This window comes from Bacillus rossius, chromosome 15, assembly GCF_032445375.1.
Source record: "Bacillus rossius redtenbacheri isolate Brsri chromosome 15, Brsri_v3, whole genome shotgun sequence".
In the NCBI taxonomy this organism is placed as follows: Eukaryota; Metazoa; Arthropoda; class Insecta; order Phasmatodea; family Bacillidae; genus Bacillus; species Bacillus rossius.
The window spans coordinates 4,708,586-4,729,568 of record NC_086342.1 but is presented as its reverse complement, the minus strand read 5'-3'; the positions used below and the strand labels follow the sequence as shown (position 1 = coordinate 4,729,568).

At 42.5% G+C, this 20,983-nt stretch overlaps 1 protein-coding gene across 4 annotated transcripts in view; it reads left to right on the top strand.

Moving 5' to 3' along the window:
• The window catches only part of LOC134539231 (uncharacterized), a 139,485-nt gene extending 121,119 nt beyond the window's left edge, over positions 1-18,366 (top strand). For 2 of the 4 annotated variants that reach the window (XM_063381028.1, XM_063381030.1), the window contains 7 exons: positions 1,774-1,908; positions 3,763-3,927; positions 5,684-5,797; positions 7,279-7,548; positions 8,585-9,469; positions 10,932-11,223; positions 12,033-18,366. In XM_063381028.1, the coding sequence (XP_063237098.1) occupies positions 1,774-1,908; positions 3,763-3,927; positions 5,684-5,797; positions 7,279-7,548; positions 8,585-9,469; positions 10,932-11,223; positions 12,033-15,667 (5,496 nt within the window). In that variant the 3' untranslated portion in view covers positions 15,668-18,366. Of the gene's footprint in view, positions 1-1,773; positions 1,909-3,762; positions 3,928-5,683; positions 5,798-7,278; positions 7,549-8,584; positions 9,470-10,928; positions 11,224-12,032 lie in introns of all 4 variants that reach the window. The other 2 variants (XM_063381027.1, XM_063381029.1) reach the window with 1 other exon arrangement.
• Positions 18,367-20,983: the final 2,617 nt, after the last annotated feature.

The following is a 20,983-nucleotide window of genomic DNA, read 5'->3' as shown; positions in this document are numbered from 1 at the left end:
CAGTAGATTCCATGCTGTCTCCAGAGTAAATGTGAACTTCAAACAATTAAAAATAAGATACTTATTGATGTAGTAGTTTGTCATTAGTTAATGAACACCCTGGATGTTCATAAGGTAAATATAACCGATACTACAATATGCCAGTAAGTTTTCTCAGATAGTTCACGTTCTCCCCTTTGCCCCATATAAGAATCTCTTACTAATCTGAACATATAAATAGTGAGTTCCAATATTTTACAATTTTCTAGGGTCATGTCCTGCTTACTGTTGCCACTGCATGCTCTTGGTTTTGGAGTAGTTACGTTACATTATAGTTTTCATGGCATGCTTGGAACATACTGGGAATTTCTGCCCTTTATTGATGAAAAGATGACTCTTTGGATAAAACCCTAACTATAGAAAGGTAAGCGTTTGGACGCATCATACAACAATGCGACAAAAGATCTACATTGTTGTAGCTAATGAGTGAGTATGTCTGTCCATCTGCCCCAGGCTTCTAGCATTTAATGTTATTTATATTCATTGCTTATAATTTGTAACAGTTGTAAGATAAAAATTTTAACTTTTACAGATTATGTATTTTTTTCCACAAAATTATAATTACTGTCAATAATTTTCTAGAATTTTCCAGACATACTCATTACATATTTGTTTTTACTTTTTATTTTATTTTATTGAAATCATATTGAACACATACATTTTAGAATTATTTTGTTATAGCTCTAACGGGAAAATGGAAATAATTAAACGGAAAAAAAAATGCCCAAAACAGTATATACTATTCAGTCATACAACATAAATGCTATGTGAACTTTCATTACAAGTAGTTTGCGAGTTTAAGAAAGAAAAATCTTTATGTATGTTATGAAACCCTTAGCATACGAGTTCAACTCACATGTACTTTTTTTTGTTATGAACATGCAAACATTTAAGTAAGAATTTTCATGATATAAAAACTATTTTTATTGGTAACTGTTATACAGTTTCCTTTCTCTCATGTAGCAGAAGGGTACAAAGTGCTTGGATAGAAGAAAACCAAGCAGAAATTTCATAAAAGAGAATTCAAACATGAACCAACTTAGGTGATGATTCTGGTATATGTCAAAAGTTAACTAATAAAAATACTAGGGATGAGCCAATCAAATTCTTAAATACCATACAATCCTTTGTATTTGCAGGATTCAATATTTGAGGAAATTAAGTAAATTAAAAAAAAAATTCTTCAGTGTTAATCTCTGAATTTAATTAGACAAATTTTTTTTCTTTGTACCTGTCCTTTTGCCATTCCCCAAGGACGATTTACTTTTAACATGTAATTGTACGAATGAAATTACATTATGTGTTGATTCTAGAAACTTAGTTCATGGATAAAAAGTTTAAAGGGTTCGTTGTTTCATCGCCATAGTTAAATGTCTTTCATTTCTTGTACATTATTTCATTTCGGACCCTTGAGACTCAGATTTTGGATTTGAGGGGTGTATTCAAGGTACTCTTTTGGGTTTTCTGGTTCAAGGTACAGATTGGTTGGGATCCGGCCCGTCACTAAAATGCTAATTGGGCTGTGTTGTCGTGGTTTCATCACCATAGTTAATGTGTTTAATTTCTTGTACATTATTTAATTACGGACCCTTTGAGACCCAGATTTTGGATTCGAGGGGGGTGTATTCGAGGTACTCTGGGTCTTTTCTGGTCCAAGGTACGGATTGGAGAGAGATAGTTGGGATCCGGCCCGTCACTGAAGTGCTGATTGGGCCGCGTTGTCGCGTGTTGCAGGAGCTGTTTGCGCAGCTGCAGTTCAGCCAGGAGAGCGCGCTGCCGCCCGACGCCTTGCGCCGCGCCCTGGCGGAGTCCTTCTTCGACCAGCAGCGCTTCCAGCTGGGCTTCATGGACGACGCGGCCGAGTGCTTTGTAAGGGTCTCCCCTCTTCGTCTGCGACCGAGCTCCGTCATTGTGTTTGACTGGGAGTGTGATGAACTGCATTTCACTCATCATTAATTCAATTTATAAAAAGCCATCTTTTATTTTTTTGTTTTTCCAAAACAGATATTTTTATTTTTATTGAAGATTTGAGGGAAAAAAATGCATCATAAAATTAAATTCCTTTTGTGACATTTTAGGTCTGTAGTTTTATCCATTTTAGATTTTTTCTTGAAAGCCAATTTTTTCCTCCCTATTTTTAATGTTTCTTTGCCAGTAAGAAATTGATGTTAGACATTTAAAAGGTTTTCTTTTTGTTTGAACTTAAAAAAAAAACTTTAGTGCAAAGATAACATACAATTATAAAGAACTAATACTAGTGAAAAATTCCTTAAAATTAAAAAAAAAAAATTTAAACCATTCCGAAGAGTAGATTACATTAATATTTATAATAGAAATTTTAAATAACAGAAAAGGAAAGCAATACATTTTACAAATTTATATGAAATATTTGAAATTTGATAGTGTCCAATTAATTACTATTCATGGTTCAAAATGGAGAAGTAAACAATAAAATTTGAAATTTTTTTTGCAAATGGTTCTCAGGCAGACTCACAATTTTTGTTATTTTAATAAATTTCAAGTAGTAATTTGACATGGAATGAATTTAAATACACTTGAAATGAAATATGAAAAACTTTCTGCATTTGAAACTTGGCCATGCCTAACGACACCAGTCTTTTAGCCTCAGAGACACGCTAAATTCATCAGCCATCACTCATGTTTTTGATGGTTATAAGCCATTGATTTTTGGGGCCACACATTTTCTTTTATCGTGCAACTTGCATGTGCTGTCTGTATTAGGCACGAGGTTTTGTGGTGAACTGCGATAAAACCAAAATAACACCACCAATAAAACATGCCTCTTCACCATATGACACCAAAATGCTAGCAAACACACATGATCAGCATTTTGAACAAAACTGAACTCATATCAAAACAGTATAATATTTTTTTCAAATAATTCACAGAAATCTCTGCTTTAAAAATAAAATTTATTGAACAAAACACACATTTCAATGATAAAAAAACTATTTGTAAAACATTAATATCACAGATATCTCTGCTTTAAAAATAAAATTTATTGAACAAAAAAAAAACACATTTGAATGATAAAAAAGAATTTGTAAAAAAGTAATAACACAGAAATCTCTGATTTAAAAATAAAATTTAATGAACAAAAAAAATTTGAATAATAGAAAATAATTTATAAAGAATTAATAACACAGAAATCTCTGCTATAAAAATAAAATTTATTGAACAAAACACACATTTTAATCATAAAAAACTATTTGTAAAAAAACAATAGCACATAACTCTCTGGTTTAAAAATTAAATTTTATTGAACAAAACACACATTTGAATGATAAAGAAAACTATTAGTAAAAAAGCAATAGCACGGAAATCTCTGATTTAAAAATAAAATTTATTGAACAAAACACACATTTGAATGATAAAAAATATTTATTAAAAAATTAATAACACAGAAATCTCTGCTTTAGAAATAAAATTTATTGAACAAAACATATTTGAATAATAAAATTTTTTTTATAAAAAGCTATAGCACAGAAATCTCTGATTTAAAAATAAAATTTATTGAACAAAACACACATTTGAGTGATAAAAAAATAATTTATAAAAAACATAATAATAACGCAGAAATGTCTACTTTAAAAATAAAAAATAATAACTGGCATGAAGGCAAGACTGTAAAGTGTCGAGGGTATGTAGTCTGAAGCCTACGGGGGGAATGGGGCTGTCCTGACCGCTCGCGATGTTGCGCAGGAGAACATCCTGCTGCGCATCCACCTGCACATCGCGAGCGGCGAGGCCGAGGACATGTGCAGCGCGCGCCAGTGCATCCCACACCAGAAGTTCGCCATGACGCTGGTGGAGCAGAGCGTGTGCGGGGCCTGTGGGGCCACGTCCGAGCCGCTGCCGTTCACCCAGGTGAGCCGCGCGCCTCTCCACATTCCACACTCGCCGTTCACACAGGTGAGCCGCGCACCTCTCTCACCGTTCCACACTCGCCGTTCGCCCAGGTGAGCCGCGTGCCTCTCCACGTTCCACCTCACCGTTCACCCAGGTGAGTCGCGCACCTCTCTCACCGTTCCACCAGATGAGACACGCGCCTCTCTCACCATTCCACACTCACCGTTCACCCAGGTGAGTCACGCGCCTCTCCACGTTCCACCTCACCGTTCACCCAGGTGAGCCGTACGCCTCTCCACGTTCCACACTCGCCGTTCACCCAGGTGTGTCGCACGCCTCTCTCACCCATCCACACTCGCGGTTCACCCAGGTGAGCCGCGCGCCTCTTCACGTTCTACCTCACCGTTCACCCAGGTGAGTCGCGTGCCTCTTGACGTTCCACCTCACCGTTCACCCAGGTGAGTCGCGCCCCTCTCCACGTCCCACCTCACCATTCACCTAGGTGAGTTGTGCGCCTCTCTCACCGTTCCACCCTCGCCGTTCACCCAGGTGAGCTGTGCGCCTCTCACCGTTCCACACTCGCCATTCACCTAAGTGAGTCGCGCGCCTCTCCACGTTCCACCTCACCGTTCACCCAGGTGAGTCGCACACCTCTCCACGTTTTACCTCACTGTTCACCCAGGTGAGCCGCGCGCCTCTCACGCCGTCCCCACGCTGCTCGGCACCAGGGCCGCAACTGGGGTGTGGGGGGGCAAGTGGGGCATACGCCCCGGGCGCAAAGCTGTGGGGGGTGCCGAAATCACTCGCATTGTAATTCCTACCACGACTGGTAACTGGTAAAGTGTTTTTTTTTAACTTGCATGCCCGGAATGTCCAATCTGATTTACAATATATAACGTCTCAACGTATATTCAATGAACAAGTCTGGCGATTATACGGGGACTACTTCATGGACATGGTGGGTTCATGCATGGAAGTTACAGTAGCACAGAAACTGTTACATGTAGGTATGGAAAATGCTTAAATAGCACCATTTTTTCCGTGGGAGGGCCCCCGGACCCTCCTGCTTTATTGGTGTGGTATGTGCAAAAAAAAGAGGGGGGGGGGTGGGAGGCGCATGAATCCATTCATGCCCCCGGGTGCCAGAGACTAGTTGGCGGCCCTGCTCAGCTCTAATTTTTTTTAATGTAAGATGTGTGTATAGGTTTTGAAGGGCTATTTAAAAAAATAAACTGAGCAACTTGCAGAAATGAGGTTGTGTTATTTTATTGGAATCAGTATGCATTCCCATTTTTTTATTTTATAAATTTCTGAAGATCACATCAGGAAGATGGTGGCTATCAGCAGAAAATTAATTTTTTTTCTTCAAAAAGCCCAGATATAATTTATGGAGATATTGTGTTGTCTCTGCTGAATTTATTTATTTAAAAAAAAAATGTAAATGAATATTTTTTGCTTTAACAACAAGTTTTTTTTTACGTTTGAATAGTAGCAATGAAGTTGAGGAATGATGAATTTTTTTTTTCAGTTTATATCACTTTAAAACTGAAACTCATTGACAGACTTTGCAAAAGTGACAAATATTGCTTATTTTATCGCAGATGAGCTAATTGTGTGCAAGGAACTGCTATGAAAAACTGAAATTTTTGTAACTACGTAAAAGAAAAATAGGATCGGTAAGAGAAGAAACAGAAACTAACCGACAGAAGTCATAAAACTTGGAAGTGTGTGTGTCCATGCCTACCACTTGGAGACGATGCATTTTGTGTTCCAGATGGTGCACTACGTGTCTGCCTCCGCCCTGACTGCCCAGGCTCGCCAGAACCCCGATCAGTTTGGCCAACTTCTCAGGAAAGCTGGAGGGATGGGAGACATCCGGGACTGCCCGGTGAGTGAAACGTGTATATTTTGAAGTGACTATGACATAGGATTTAAATTGCTTGCAGTAACATAAAGGCATTGAAAAACACACAATATTTAAATTTGAGGTTGCAAAATACATTAGACTGTATCACCACTGATTCCAGAACCACACCAGATTAATTTATAGGCAGACATTAAAATAGAGTCGTAAATAAATACTAAATAAAAATGGGTAGGTTTTAATTTTCAATAGGTTTTAGAACATGAAATATCTAGTGTACATAAAAGAATTGAATATTGCATTTTTCACATTTCGCAGCCTAAATGGCAAGTAAGATTGACGTTTCTTCTCGGGAAATGTCGGTCTATCCAGTGCTGTCACTAAGTAGTTGTGGCTCGAATCCTCTGTGGGTTAAGACATTGAATTTTCTTCAGAGGAAATGTCAGTCTATCCAGTGCTGTCACTCGGTAGTTGTGGCTGGAAGCCTCTGTGGGTTAAGACATTGAAGTTTCTTCTGAGGAAATGTCAATCTATCCAGTGCTGTCGCTCGCTAGTTGTGGCTCGAAGCCTCTGTGGGTTAAGACATTGAAGTTTCTTCTGAGGAAATGTCAATCTATCCAGTGCTGTCGCTCGCTAGTTGTGGCTCGAAGCCTCTGTGGGTTAAGACATTGAATTTTCTTCAGAGGAAATGTCAGTCTATCCAGTGCTGTCACTCGGTAGTTGTGGCTGGAAGCCTCTGTGGGTTAAGACATTGAAGTTTCTTCTGAGGAAATGTCAATCTATCCAGTGCTGTCGCTCGCTAGTTGTGGCTCGAAGCCTCTGTGGGTTAAGACATTGAAGTTTCTTCAGAGGAAATGTCAGTCTATCCAGTGCTGTCACTCGGTAGTTGTGGCTGGAAGCCTCTGTGGGTTAAGACATTGAAGTTTCTTCTGAGGAAATGTCAATCTATCCAGTGCTGTCGCTCGCTAGTTGTGGCTCGAAGCCTCTGTGGGTTAAGACATTGAAGTTTCTTCTGAGGAAATGTCAATCTATCCAGTGCTGTCGCTCGCTAGTTGTGGCTCGAAGCCTCTGTGGGTTAAGACATTGAATTTTCTTCAGAGGAAATGTCAGTCTATCCAGTGCTGTCACTCGGTAGTTGTGGCTGGAAGCCTCTGTGGGTTAAGACATTGAAGTTTCTTCTGAGGAAATGTCAATCTATCCAGTGCTGTCGCTCGCTAGTTGTGGCTCGAAGCCTCTGTGGGTTAAGACATTGAAGTTTCTTCTGAGGAAATGTCAATCTATCCAGTGCTGTCGCTCGCTAGTTGTGGCTCGAAGCCTCTGTGGGTTAAGACATTGAAGTTTCTTCTGAGGAAATGTCAATCTATCCAGTGCTGTCGCTCGCTAGTTGTGGCTCGAAGCCTCTGTGGGTTAAGACATTGAAGTTTCTTCTGAGGAAATGTCAGTCTATCCTCGGTGGTTGTGGCTGGAAGCCTCCGTGGGGTGAGACGGTGCCTTCTCCCCGGCAGAGTGCCTGCGGGGCCAAGATCCAGATCTGCCGCGCGCTGATGAACCGGCCGGAGATCGTGTCGGTGGGCGTGGTGTGGGACTCGGAGCGGCCGACGCTGGAGCACATCATGGACGTGTTCGCGACGGTGGGCACGTCCCTGCGGCTGTCGGACGTGTTCCACAGCGTGGTGGACCACCGCTGGGCCGCCGCCACCACGCACCAGCTCGTGGGCGTGGTCACCTACTACGGCAAGCACTACTCCACGTTCTTCTTCCACACCAAGCTGCAGGTCAGTCGCCTTCCCCCTCGTCGGTGCGATCACTTCACTTGGAACCAGGGGCGTAGCGGGGAAGGGGGGGGGGATGTTAGGGGTTCAATCCCCCCCCCCCTTAGCACCAAATCTTAAATTAATTTCTTATTCATCACTCAAACAAATTTAATATTAAAATTAATAAAATTTTTACCATTACACTATTTAAATTTAAGTACCGAAAACTGCTAAAATAGCACTATTTTACACCTTAAAATCCAAATTTTCCCGGGGGAGGACTCCCGGACCCGCTTTAATACAAGGGGTAGGGGGGGGGGGGGGGCATGCTTCTTAACACCACCCCCCCCCCCCCATACACAAATCCTGGCTACGCCACTGCTTGTAACTGTCACACTTGAACTGTCGCACCACTATTGAATACAGTGCTGAGACTGAGACATAGTTTGTGAATTAGTTTCGGGCCCACCTGCTATATTACTAACTTAGCCACATTGATTGTGAGTATGCGGTAGTACGAAAAGTGAAAAGGGTGCTTGTGGATTTTTAGTTATGACAGAGACACTCATTTTTCAATAATATCAGCCTAAAATTAAGAAGCTTATCTGAATGGGCAGAAACTAAATTGGCACAGTTATAGTTTTCTTTCATTTGTGGTTGTCAAAGTAAACAAAGGGAGTGATATGTTGTTTATTAAGATGGCGGATAACAATGAAACATTGAAAAGTGGCGATTACTAACACAGTCCACTGAATAAACAAATTACTCAGGCTTAATTTTCCTCACTGATATCATTAAAAAAAATAAGTTAAACCGGTCCCTAGAAATATGAAGGAAAGATGAATTGAATTGTTTTGCTTGGACACGGTTTTGCGAGTAGGCTCAGGGCGATATGACCTCTGAGATGATATTGGACTACCCCTGCAACATGGCCACCGATGACTCATTTGTGAAGGAAAATATCCTTTAAAAAAAAAACATAATTTTACAGTTGTAAAGATTTTGACAAGTGTTGGTTGCTAGACCCAAAATTTCTAACATCTCGAATTTTGTCCAGGTGTGGATTTACTTTGACGATGCCACTGTGCGCGAAGTCGGTCCTCGCTGGGAGCAAGTGGTGGAGAAGTGCCGCAGGGGCCACTACCAGCCGCTGCTGCTGCTGTACGCCGTGCAAGGAGGTTCGCAAGTGGCGTCGGACACGGCGGCCAAGTCCTCCGCGCCGAGGGAGCACGGCCAGGAGTTCCCCTCCAAGCCCAACCTGCCGGCCGAGAAGACGCAGCCGTCGTCGTGGCAACAGCAGCTGCTGCGGCCGGGCGACAAGGCGACCGACTTCCTCCGCTCCCAGCGCCCGGAGCCGGGGTTCCCGGCGGAGAGGGCCCGCTACCCCGGCGAGGCACGCCGCTCCGTGACCCCGAGCCCGGAGAAGAACGGCGGCGGCGGGCACGGCTCTTTCACGCGCCGCGCCATCACGCCCAACCCCGACCACTACGGGCACCGGCGCGAGGCGCCCGAGGGGGCGGAGGGCTCCCTCGCCGACCCCTGCTCGCTGCCCCGGGCGTACGGCGACTACCAGAACCTGCGGAGCATCCAGGACGCCATCTTCGGCGGCGCCGCGGACCGGCCGGAGGGGGGCGAGCCCGGCTACATCAGCCGGCGCGCCGTCGAGAGCGTGCTGAGCTTCCAGCAGAAGAAGCAGGCGGGCGACGGCATCGCGGTGCCGGACCGCCTGAACGTGCCTCGCCGCAGGGACTCGGGCAACTGGAGCGGTGACCGCAACAGCGCCAGCTCGTCGTCTTCCACCTCCACGTCCACGGAGAACCCCTACATGTTCATCCCGAGCAAGCCCCGCCCCAAGGGCCCCTGTGACGGCGGCTACGACTCGTACTCCCTGTCCTCCAACGACAGTCTGCCTCTGCAGCAGGGCCTGAAGCACAACCTGCAGGTCAGTGCTGCCACATTAACACTTCTAGTAACGTAACTACTGAGTAGTTTTCATTTGTTCACCACCAAAACAAAGCATCTTAACAATCTGTCTGTAATATTGTGTGCATCATCTTCCCGAACAATTGATATCACTTATTTAATGAGAAGGTGGATGTTTTGTAAAGTAATATTCTTAAATTTTTTATGGCCTTAAAATATTATATTGCAAACCTAAATAATTATTAAATTTTATCACGGATTAACTGGTTCCTTTAGAGGAGTGGTAATTTTATTTTAGTCTTCAGGGTTAATATCCTTAAAAAGTCCTTAATTTGTGTTTAATTGAATAAGGGTCCTTAAATTTCACCAAGAATTATTAAAAACTTCTTTATAAAGACTGATAGCATTCAAGAAGTAATGGATAAATGTGGGAATTTTAATGTTTCTTTGGTTTCTACCTTGGCAGAAAATGCTTTGCGCATGCGCAGTATAATAGGAAAATTTTGGGCTACATGATTAGATTTTATAGAAGAAAAAAAACATTTTGAGTTAATTTTTTGAATTTTGTATCTCACCTTTAAACTGAAAATGAATTTTTTTACTATCGTTCTTTTAACTATTTAAAAAAAAAGTGTCATCAAATGAAATGTTAGAGCTTCAAATTTCAGATAGATATAAGATGCTTGGGTTAGATATGTGTTCCAGCAAGAATTATGGACCATAGGGGCATATCTGTAAGAATTGAACTAATCAAGGAAATTATTTTTGCACTACCCTTCTGTGTGTCTAATGCAGGCCTCTACTATTTCTCTGAAAGTTTAGGAGCCAGACATATCCAGAAGCCAGTTATAAAAAAAAAGTATACTTCTGTTTCCAGGTTGCACGGTTGTGTAGTTTAAAATACGTGATGTAGCCAAGCATTTGGGGCACACGGGTGCCGCAGTTGCGGTGCATGGGAAATTCTGACGACTGATCTATGCAAAGTACTTTAATTATATACAATATCATGTTGTGATAAAATATACCGCCACTAGCCGAAATAACATCCTAGTTAACGACTGATGTTTTTAAAAAAAACGCTGTATAGTCGTATCGTGGTGTCTTGGTAGAATCTGGTCGCCAGCGAGGAGAAGTTTGTGCATCTCATGGCGACCTGGTACCCGAGATTCGTAGAGACTTGCTCTTGACAGCGATGTTCACAAGCTGTTATGTCTCAGTTCATTCGATGTTTCTGCTATTATTTGTACTATGTAGTTTTGTTATGTGTCTTTGGACATGTTTATAAAGTGCCACCTGAGGGAGAGGGACAGATTCAGAGTCAAGCGAGTGTGTGTTGATAGCGATGTTTACAAGCTGTTATGTATCAGTTCATTTGACGTTTCTGCTATTATTTGTACTAATGTGTCTCTGGACATGTATAAAAAGTGCCACCTGAGAGAGAGTGGAGCGAGAGAGTGACGGGCGGCGGTGGTGTGCAGCAGCTGGCGCAGATCCCGGAGGGCACGCCCGACGACTGCGAGCGGATGTGCCAGGAGGCGGACCGCCTGCTGGAGAAGTGCCGGGCGCTGGAGGAGACCTCGGACTTCCAGGCCGCGCTGGTGATGTGCTACGCGGCGGTGGGCATCGCGCGCGCCGCCATGGACGCCCCCTACAACAACCCCCGCACCCTGGCGTTCGCGCAGATGAAGCACAACTCCTGCGTCATGAAGGCGCGCAGCCTCAACAGGCACCTCATGCACGAGAAGGCAGCGCACGGCTCCTCCAGCAAGGACGGTGAGTACGGTGCGTCACGTCGTGAACGTCCGTTCCGACGTCACGTTTTAGGCATTTCGATAAAATAATTTCTAGCTACATACAAATTTTTTTACAAGCTTTAGTTCATCTCATTATCCTGATTAGGATCGACAGGATTAAATAATTTCCTCACCCATCCTCTGTGTGAGAGAAAGTGAGACAACCGCGCAGTCGGCGCATGCCTACCGTCTACCTACTTTCCAGCTTGAGCACTCGGGGTATTAGTATTATTACAATATATCCTCGACAGTTGGTTTGTTGGCCGAGCGGATTAAGGCGCGGGTCTTCGATGACGTCAGTCCACGGATTCACCGGTCGTAGGTTCTAATCATGTCCACGCTTTTTTTTTTTAAATAAAATAATTTTTTTTATTTTACACTATTTTTATTTCAAATTTATTTTCTATTTTTTAGTTGGATTTTCTATAAAAGAGTGTTTTTTTAATTTTTTTAAACTATTATTTATTTTACTGTAATTTGCAAACTGCACACCTTGTTACTAAGAGTAATGATTATGAAAATAATAGAATCGTACTAACTACAGACATTTTAAATCAATATAGTGTTGCTGAAACTAAGTTAGATATTTTACTGACAATTTTTTTTTTTATTTCCACTGGTTCAATTCATTGAGTTTTTTTATGCAGGGTTTGGGCTAAATGTAAATACCTGCTGTCATTCATATTGTTTTAATAGTTATAAATATCATTAGTCATTATTTACAGTAAACATTTTTTGCAAGTGACAATAATAACTGATGTGCATCTAATGCAGGAATTATGCTTGCAGGAGCTGGCCTGGAGATCAGACATTCCAGAGAAGGAAGTCGCAGCTCGCAACATTCTCGACAGGGGTCCAGGGAGTCTCGGCAGAGTTTCGACAAACTGCCTGGAGAGAAACCATCGAAAGTGATCGAAATCTACGCGACCCTACCGAAGAAAAAAGCCGGCAGCTCCAAACCAGGGAAGGAAGAAGCTGATTATTTATCTCATGAGAGGCAAGCCAGAGATCTTCTTCCAGGTTTTGGCCGCAAGAGAGATGACGAAAAGCGAGCCCGCAGTGAAGAGCGGAGGAACAAGAGCTATTCTGTTCACACTCTGCCCAAGGAAAATGCAGCAAAGATCAATGAAAAATCTGTGAAAAAAGAAAATGATAAATTTACTGAGGAAATAACAAAGAAACCTACTGCCGGGGAAGTGAAACCAGGGAAAAAGCAGCACAAGATTCGTAGAAAATTATTAATGGGGGGGTTGATTCGTCGCAAGAACCGATCGATGCCAGACCTCAGAGAAGGGCAAGACGTGGCCATGGAAGGCAAAAACGGTTCAAAATTAGAAACGAAAGATGCATCAGTGCCTCTGAAAGCCACGCAGGACGATAGTAGCGTGGGTGTGAAAGGCTCGAGCAAAACACCTGCCGGTCAGTTAAGTGGCTATTTGTCGGAGGGGCATCTCGAATACTCGGGAAGCGGAAATCCAAACCTGGAACGGAGCAAGCTAATGAGGAAAAGTTTCCACGGAAGTGTGGGCAAAGTGTTGCACATTGCCAAAGTCCCGCCGCCTCCTCCTCTTCGTACGACTTCCCAGCTCTCTGCCAAGGCCGGCGCAGAGAAGAACGACGCGTACTTCGACCAGCAGCGACCGACGAACAAGGACTACAGCGAGGGGATCCAAGCTCGGTCGCAGCAGCCGGTGGTCGAAACTACCGCGAGTCACGGTGCCAAAACATTCTGTAACGGAGGTGTGGAGCCCACCTCGCTGCCCTACATGCCGACGTACAGTGTGAGTGTGGCCAAGGGCGACAACAGGTACCACGGCGAGGTGGTGACGTACGGAAGTGCAAGCTCTCAGTGCGATAAGTATCACGGGGACGTGGTTATGTACGGTGGAACCCTGTGGGACAACAGAGCGCATTATAGCAGACTCGTCACGCAGGCGGAAGTGCACAGAGAGCGGGATAGCAGTGTCTCGCCCATCCTCAACATTCCCCCCATCACCACTTTGCTGCCTCCGCAAGACTCTGTGGATGTGGTCGACGGACTGTGCAAGGAGTCCATCTCCCCGGCGAACTCTCTGGTGTCTCTGACCCTGCCACCCTACCCCAGTCCCCCGGGCTCCGTGTCGCACTCTCGCCAAGCCAGCGAGGAGTTCCCTCCGCCCCCGCCGCCCCTGGGGGCCTGCGTCGCTGGCGAGGATGCGCTCCGTGCCTCCCCGACGCCGCAGCTGCCCCCCGGGGGGAGCAGCCTGCTGGTGCAGTTGCAGCGCAAGAGGCAGGAGATCCTGAGCAAGGGTGAGGGCGTGAACCGAGGTGCAGAGCCGAGGACTTCCAGCGGGAAGACGGGAGAGGAATTCCTGAAGGAGCTTCAAGCAAAGCAGGCGGAGCGAAAGCTGAAAAGACTGCAAAATGAGCAATCGAGTGATGGCGGTGGTAGACTTCTACAAGAAGCTGGTGCAGGTGGTGCGTTAGTCGATGGGAAGTCATCATCTGTGAAAGACTTGGCATCAAAATTCGAAAGTATCAGGATTCATACAGCTTCGCCAAAGTTCCAGTCGCCGTCCCCGAATACCGTCATGAACTGTGATGGTAAATTGAGCAGGCCAAGTTCTGTGTATGACCAAGTTACTAGCAGTACTCCTCCTTGTAGCAGTCCCAGTTTTGAAAATGTAACTGCAGCACGATATGCATATCTTCCATCATCGTCCAATTATACCTATCAAGATTCAGACATTAATACTCCAAATGTAACCACGAGTTACACTGACCACATACCAGTCCTTAACTCGAAGACTGAATTGGTGGAAGGGCAAGATATACGATTGTCTGCAAGTGTTTTTCAAAATGTGAAAAATTGCTCAACTGAAGAAATTGACGATGTGAAGGAGTCCAGGAAGAAAACAAAGAAAAAAAGTGTTACCTTTTGTGACCAAGTCATTTTGGTTGCCACGGCTGAAGATGACGTGGATGACAGCTACATTCCCAACCCAATACTGGAGCGTGTTCTTCGCTCTGCTTTCCCTCAGAAGCAGGGAAAAGGGACGGAGAGCAGGAGCAATCAGCAGGGGAGAGCGTTCTGCCAGCAGACGGTGCCGTTGAACACGGAGCCCAACTCTCAGCTCGTGCAGAGAAGAAGTTTAGCTCTGCTCCAGCACCCTCCACACCTCCAGAGCTCAAATCCTGGCCAGCAGCCTCCTCCGACAGTTCCTCACCAGTTGCCACAACAGACAAACAGCACAGGTCCTCACATAACTTCCCATCAGCAGCCCACGTCTTCCAATCAGTCACGTGTTCACCAGCATCACAGCACTTACGCACAACAGCAGCAGCAGCAGCCTTCCATCACAAATCATAACCACTTGCAACATATGGTCACGAACCAGAGCTACTTACAACCTTCTGTCGCGTATCAGAACCCCCAACATCCTTCTGTCGTGAATCAGAACCCCCAACATCCTTCTGTCGTGAATCAGAATCACCAACAGCCTTCCGTCGTGAATCACAACCATCCGCAACCCCCCATCACAAACCACTCGCACATGCAAGCTTCCGTCGCACATCACGCGTCCCTCCAACCACAGTCCCAGAGCACGACTTCGATTCATCACGCCCAGCTGCATTCGCAAGCGCACTCTCCGAACTACCAGCACGCTCAGCACCACCAGCAGATGATGTCCCAAAACTACTCACAGGTTCAGCAGCATCCTCAAGTGGAGTACTCCACGCATCCGCATGCGCAGATGTCCATGCACACGCAGCAGCAAGGGATAGCTGCGAGTCACCCACATGCACCGCAGCAGTTGCACGGCTACCAACAGCAGCAGCAGCAGCAGTCTTGCCAGCCTCACGCACAGCAACAGACTCACGGCTACATGCAGCAACAACCTCCCGGATACATGCAGCAACAGCAGCAGGTGACAGTAGGTGGCCATCTTTATGCACAGCAACAACAGCCGCACAGCTACTCACAGCAGCAGCAGCACACGGCGCCTGTCAGCTACCAACACGCTCAGCAGCAGCCTCACGCGAACGCACAGCAGTCACAGAATCCCGGCCCGGGTCGGCCGTACCTGCAGCCGGATCCTTCGAGCCACCAGCAGTCCCCGGGAGAGCCCGCGAGCTACCTCCAAGCCTCCCAGAAGCCCGGCGCGGGAGCCCACCTCGACGAGCACCTGCCCAGGTACCAGCCCCCTCCCCCGGCCGCGCGCCAGCCGCACTGGCAGCAGAGGCTCGCGCCGGCCGCGCCCCCCTACCAGAGGCCTCCGCCCCCGAGGCCCCTCAAGGCCGCGGCGAAGAAGTGCGAGCTGTGCCGCACCAAGCTGGTGACCCCTCCGTGGACGTACTGCCCCGACTGCGACTTCTACATGATGAAGTTCCGCCCGAAGAACCAGCGGACAGAGGGTCTGTGCGGGAGGGACGCAAACCAGTAGCGCCGCGCCCTGAAGTATTTCCACTTGTGAACACTAGGTGGTTGCTGAAATACTTGAGCTCGTAAACTGTACCTAGGTATTTTGGTTTGACATTCAGCTTGCAGTCGGCTCTCGGAAGGAAATGTTTTTTGTGATTCCTAAAACCTAACAGTATGTATGACACACCTTTAAAAGTTAATAGAAAGAAAAACTACTACTCTGGGTTACAATGTCGGTAAACCAGGCTTGTATAAAATGGTCACATGTACAAGGACGATGTCAGTTTATGTTTGTGTAAATTTTAGACATGTTTAAGTGAACATTGTTACTTAATGCCTATTTATGGTCATTTAATTTAAGTGTATAGTTTCACCATTTTCAAGCATTTCAGTGTTACAAATTTTAATTATTAATTTTATTTATGAGTTGCATCAATCTAAACCTAAAGGCTAAGCTACTTAAGTCAAGGAAAGTTGAAAGTGTAACAGTGAGATCTTCCAGTATGATTAAAATAAAAATAAATTACACAAGTTTTCACAGGGTCAGAGAAAATGTGATTTTTAAGTCTGTATTAGTTTACCAAACGGGAAAAAAATACTTCAATTAAAATAATATTTAAGGACACTATAAGTTTTTAATTTGAAACTTAATTGCTCAAAAAGTAAACTCTATAATTTTGGCTTTCGGTATTTCTTTTTTTTTACATATCCTCTACAACACAATCTTCATGCACTAGTGCATTTGTAAGGTGTTATTTTTGTGTACTGCTTTAAAAAAAAAAAATTGGTTTGAATATTTTTTTAAAAAATTTATTGATATATGGAGTTTTGGTGTCTGCAGATGCTCTACTGTTTTTATCATTAAGTAATGTATTACATTCTTTATATCTCACTGTAAAATTGTAAATATGTGCATATTGAAAGTTTTCCACAGCATTTAAGTTCAATAATTGTTACTTAAACTGTTTCCACACATTGGGGACATAATGAGGTAAAATATGTCCATAAAATTTTTGCACAAATTGTTTCCAAACATGAGATTGTATATAAATATATATTTTTTCAAAAGCAGAAATGAATTAAGGTTGTGAATACTGTATTAACATAGTAGACCTGTTGGATGATGTTGCATTTTGAATGTTTGTTATTTAAACATTTAAACTGTTTTCACACGTTGGGGACAGTGGAACATACGTCCACAGTATTTTTTCATCAATCATACCCAATCATAAGTGAATGCTAAACATATAGTATATTTTTTCACAAGGCAAGAGTTGAATTTTTGTTGTGAATATGTTGACTTGTTAGGTATGAATAACTAGTTAAGTATGTGCAAGTGACAAATAAATTTTATATTGCGTGTTGACTTTGTTAAGGCTTGTGGCCAACCCTTAGCTGTAAGTTTTTCCTGACAGCCTTAACAGTTAGCGGACTCACCGCCTAGGCAATAAACTGTCAGTTCAAGTACCTGAATTCAAGTTCCGTAGCTTGCAGACAATAATGTCATCTAAATGTAGTTTTTTGTACTAAATGGAAGTTGATCTCATTAATTGTAGATATATATATATTTTTTTTATGTGTTATAATTTTATTTTGTGTGTTTAGGTGTTTTAGGTGATCTGAAGAATCTTCTTGAAAACCCTAAATTAATTTTTTTTTCAAGTACAGATTGTTCTTACAGTTTCACAGCTTATGATTAAGGTTGTAATATATATATTTTTTAAAGTGGAAATACACTGTAAAACAATATGTTGTCTCATATTACTATGTAGTTTTATCCCTCAACTACCCCAAATGGTGTGTGATTGAATATTATAGCAAAAATGGTCCATTTAGCATAGTAATAACTCAGTATTATCCACCTTATCCACTCCAATACCTATGACTGATAGTGAATGTGAACATCCACAGTACTAGTCACCTTATCTTTACAAAGTATTTTTTTTAAAGGCCACACAACTTAAATACTACCTACTGTTGAACCCTATGGAGCAAGGTTATGTAGTGGTAACACACTGGACTTATATTACAGAGGACCTGTGTTGGTCTGTACACCTCCTTAATTTCATTTGAAAGTCCTTAATTTGATTTTCATTCCTTAAATTTCACCATGGATCCTATAAAACTCCCTGAAAAACATTCCATCGCATAAAAATTAAAATCAATTAAAAATACATAGTATTTATTGTGTGTATACTTTTAATAGGTATTTCATTTTGAACTCCAGCAGAAAAGCAGTGTCTCATTGGCATTTAGCTCTGTACATTCTCTTTGTGCCTGCATTTCTTGTGATAATAATGAAACAGAAGACTCTTTTTGTGAAAGTAATAATAGTTTCACTTGTGGTAAACTACGAGTAAAAAATCAAACTATTGATATTAATTAATAGCCAAAGATGCTTAAATGATGTAGAAGCTCCTTACAAACTCCTTAATTTTTATTAATGTGAAAAGGTACGTACTTGTTTCGTGGCTCGTGGCCCGGCCAGCCTGATATTGGTTTTCTATTGTTTCCTGTGGTCACTTGAGGCCAATTCTGGGGTGGTTCGAAACTTCAGGCTGGGGTAGCTTTCCTCCCACAGAAGCCTTGCGTGTTGTTGAGTTTCGCAGTCCATAGATCTGTGATGAAACATGAAGCCCAATTTAAAGTAAAAAAAAAAATTGGTTGTCTGTAAAGTCGGTTTACGGACGATAGTTTAACGTGACAGCGTCATAACAAAACATTGATGAAATGATTGCATACTTTTATGAATAAAATTGTATCATTTTTATTGAATTATCACTATTTTGTATGGATACAAAGAAGGAGTGAAATGAAATCTAGAATTTAATTGATAAATTTACTTTTATTTGCACTCATTTATTCAAATATGTTTATTACTTTAACTATAACTTTTATACATGTTTGCTATTTAACTTCTTCCAATCTGTGTTATTCTGTTAAGGATAGGACTATGATAGGAAAAGTAGGAAACGAATGGGAGTGTTTGAAGTTTCATGTGCCTCGAAAAAGTCAAATTGATGGTTGTTCCAATCGAGTGGAAGAGATAGATGCGGCGCAAGCGTACAATGAGCGTAACGGGACAATGTGCATTAGGGGACACTTTTTCGTGCGTGCAGCCGGCATTCATCGATTTATTAGACGTCACGTCAAAAAAAAGTGTGTTTGCATGCAGTCCACACGTGACAGAAGTGAAACCTCTTGCTTATCAGATATAGAAAGAGGAGTAGACAAACACAAGCAGCGTTACGAGAATTCAGGAGCGTCATTGCTGTGTCATTTCTCCCTCTCCCCTGCCGTCTCCCCATCCGGGCCGTTACAACTAGCATATAGCATGCTCTGCTACGTAACTATCCCTTCCCCCGCCGTCTTTTCATTCGACCGCTTAGTGCATGCGTTGGAGTGGCATTGCTACTGTCGCACTCTCCTCTACCAGTTTCGCCACCACGTACCTAACTATTTCCCTCAATGGAATTTTCGTAAAGCTCAAAAATTGTAGCCCCCTCAACAAAGAAGTTTCATTTCAAAAAGGAAACACAAAGTTTCTTACTAATACGTAATACAGCAGAATCTTGCAAGTCCAAACTAAATGGAGACCAGTTCATATTGGCAAAAATTCAGATGACCGGAGTTAATTTACTCTTTAATCTTTGAGCCTAAATACGGACATTATTTCATTATATTATACTGTATATCCACATGTATTGTGCAAACAACAGTATAGTACAGCAGTATGTTCTGTACTGTAAATTGATAATCTATTTATTCATATCTGTAAAATATACTATGCATTAAATAACTATTGTGAGTTTGTAATTGATATTTACTCATTCCAGCACATTTGTAAATTAAAAATATTTGCAGATTTTGGTTCAGATTATCCAGGTTTTCAGACTAGCGGGTTCTGTTTAATGAGATTCCACTGTATATAAATTTTAAAGTTGGATGTTCCTTATTCCATCATGTTTCTAATACTGAACAGATTTTGGATAAAATTTGAAACGAATGTGATCCATGAACTGGATTAACACGTAGGCTTTATATAGTTATGAAGTTCCACCACTAAGGAAGTGAAAATAGGGCATTACGCATTAGTAATAAGAAAAATCATAGAATAAAATTATAGGGCATGAATAAACTTGCCCTACCTCTGCCAAACAAAAACTGTAAAGTCTTGGAGTTATGCTGCTGTTGCTCTGAAGTCAAGAAATTTGGTCAGTATCAGCAATTAGCACAAAACATTAGGATTTCCTTATGATTTGCTAAAATTGTGTGATGTTTAAACACTACCATGATAATGACATTCCAGTGTTGTTAGGACAGCGAGACTACTGTAATTTTGTGAGAAAAGTATGTGATGAAAGAATATTGACATAATATAATGTCTTAAAGTTTCAATCACCATGGTTGGAATATTTAAAAAAAATGTCTCCCGAATGGAGCTAAAATAACGCAGCATTTTTAAAACAAAATAGCAAACTACACACTCCTTTTTTTTATGTAGATAATACCTACTTTTATTTTTCCTGTTTCATTGCTTTTGGTTACATGAATGGCCTTAGTAATAAAATCAGAACTTCTGCTTTTTAACCTTTAACGCAGGGGCCAAGCCAGGGGAGGGGGGGTTAGGGGTTCTAACCCCCCCCTTTTTGGCCCCCCTTTTTTTTTCTTATCTGAAAGCAGGTTAGCTAAAAGCCTGGGTGTCTTACTGCTATCACCGGCCACTGCACTGGAGGGGAAGAGTAAGCGAGCCCTACCGATTCTCCTTCCCTTCCCCTACCCCTGTCGCGAGCAGAAGCTATAAGGTTGTGATGCCATGATGGGTCCCAAGTTTTCAAATATCTTACACCTACTGTATTTAACCAGCGCGGTAATTATAAGCAGGTGGTGACTGGGTAACTCTTCAAGCTAAAGCTAATTGTTTTCAGAAATAGGCCAGTTCTGCCGAAACCCAACCATTTTTATTCCTTTTTTTTTTGTATTGTCGAGCTTCGAGCATGATTTATGATTTTGAGTGGATGTAAACAAGGCACTTGGATTGATAAAAATATTTTTAATTAATTTCTTACTCATCTAAAAAACATTTTTTTTATTCAAAAATTAATAATATTTTTACCATTACAATATTTAATGTTAAGTACCGAAAACTGCTCACATAGCAATATTTTACACCTTAAAATCCAAATTTTTCCGGGGGAGGACACCCGGACCCCACGCTTTAATTGGGGGGGGGGGGGGGGGGGGGGTAAACCATGCTTCTTAACCCCCCCCCCCCCTCCCCATACACAAATCCTGTCTATGCTACTGCCTTTCAGGAGATGTGAAAATATTGCATTTT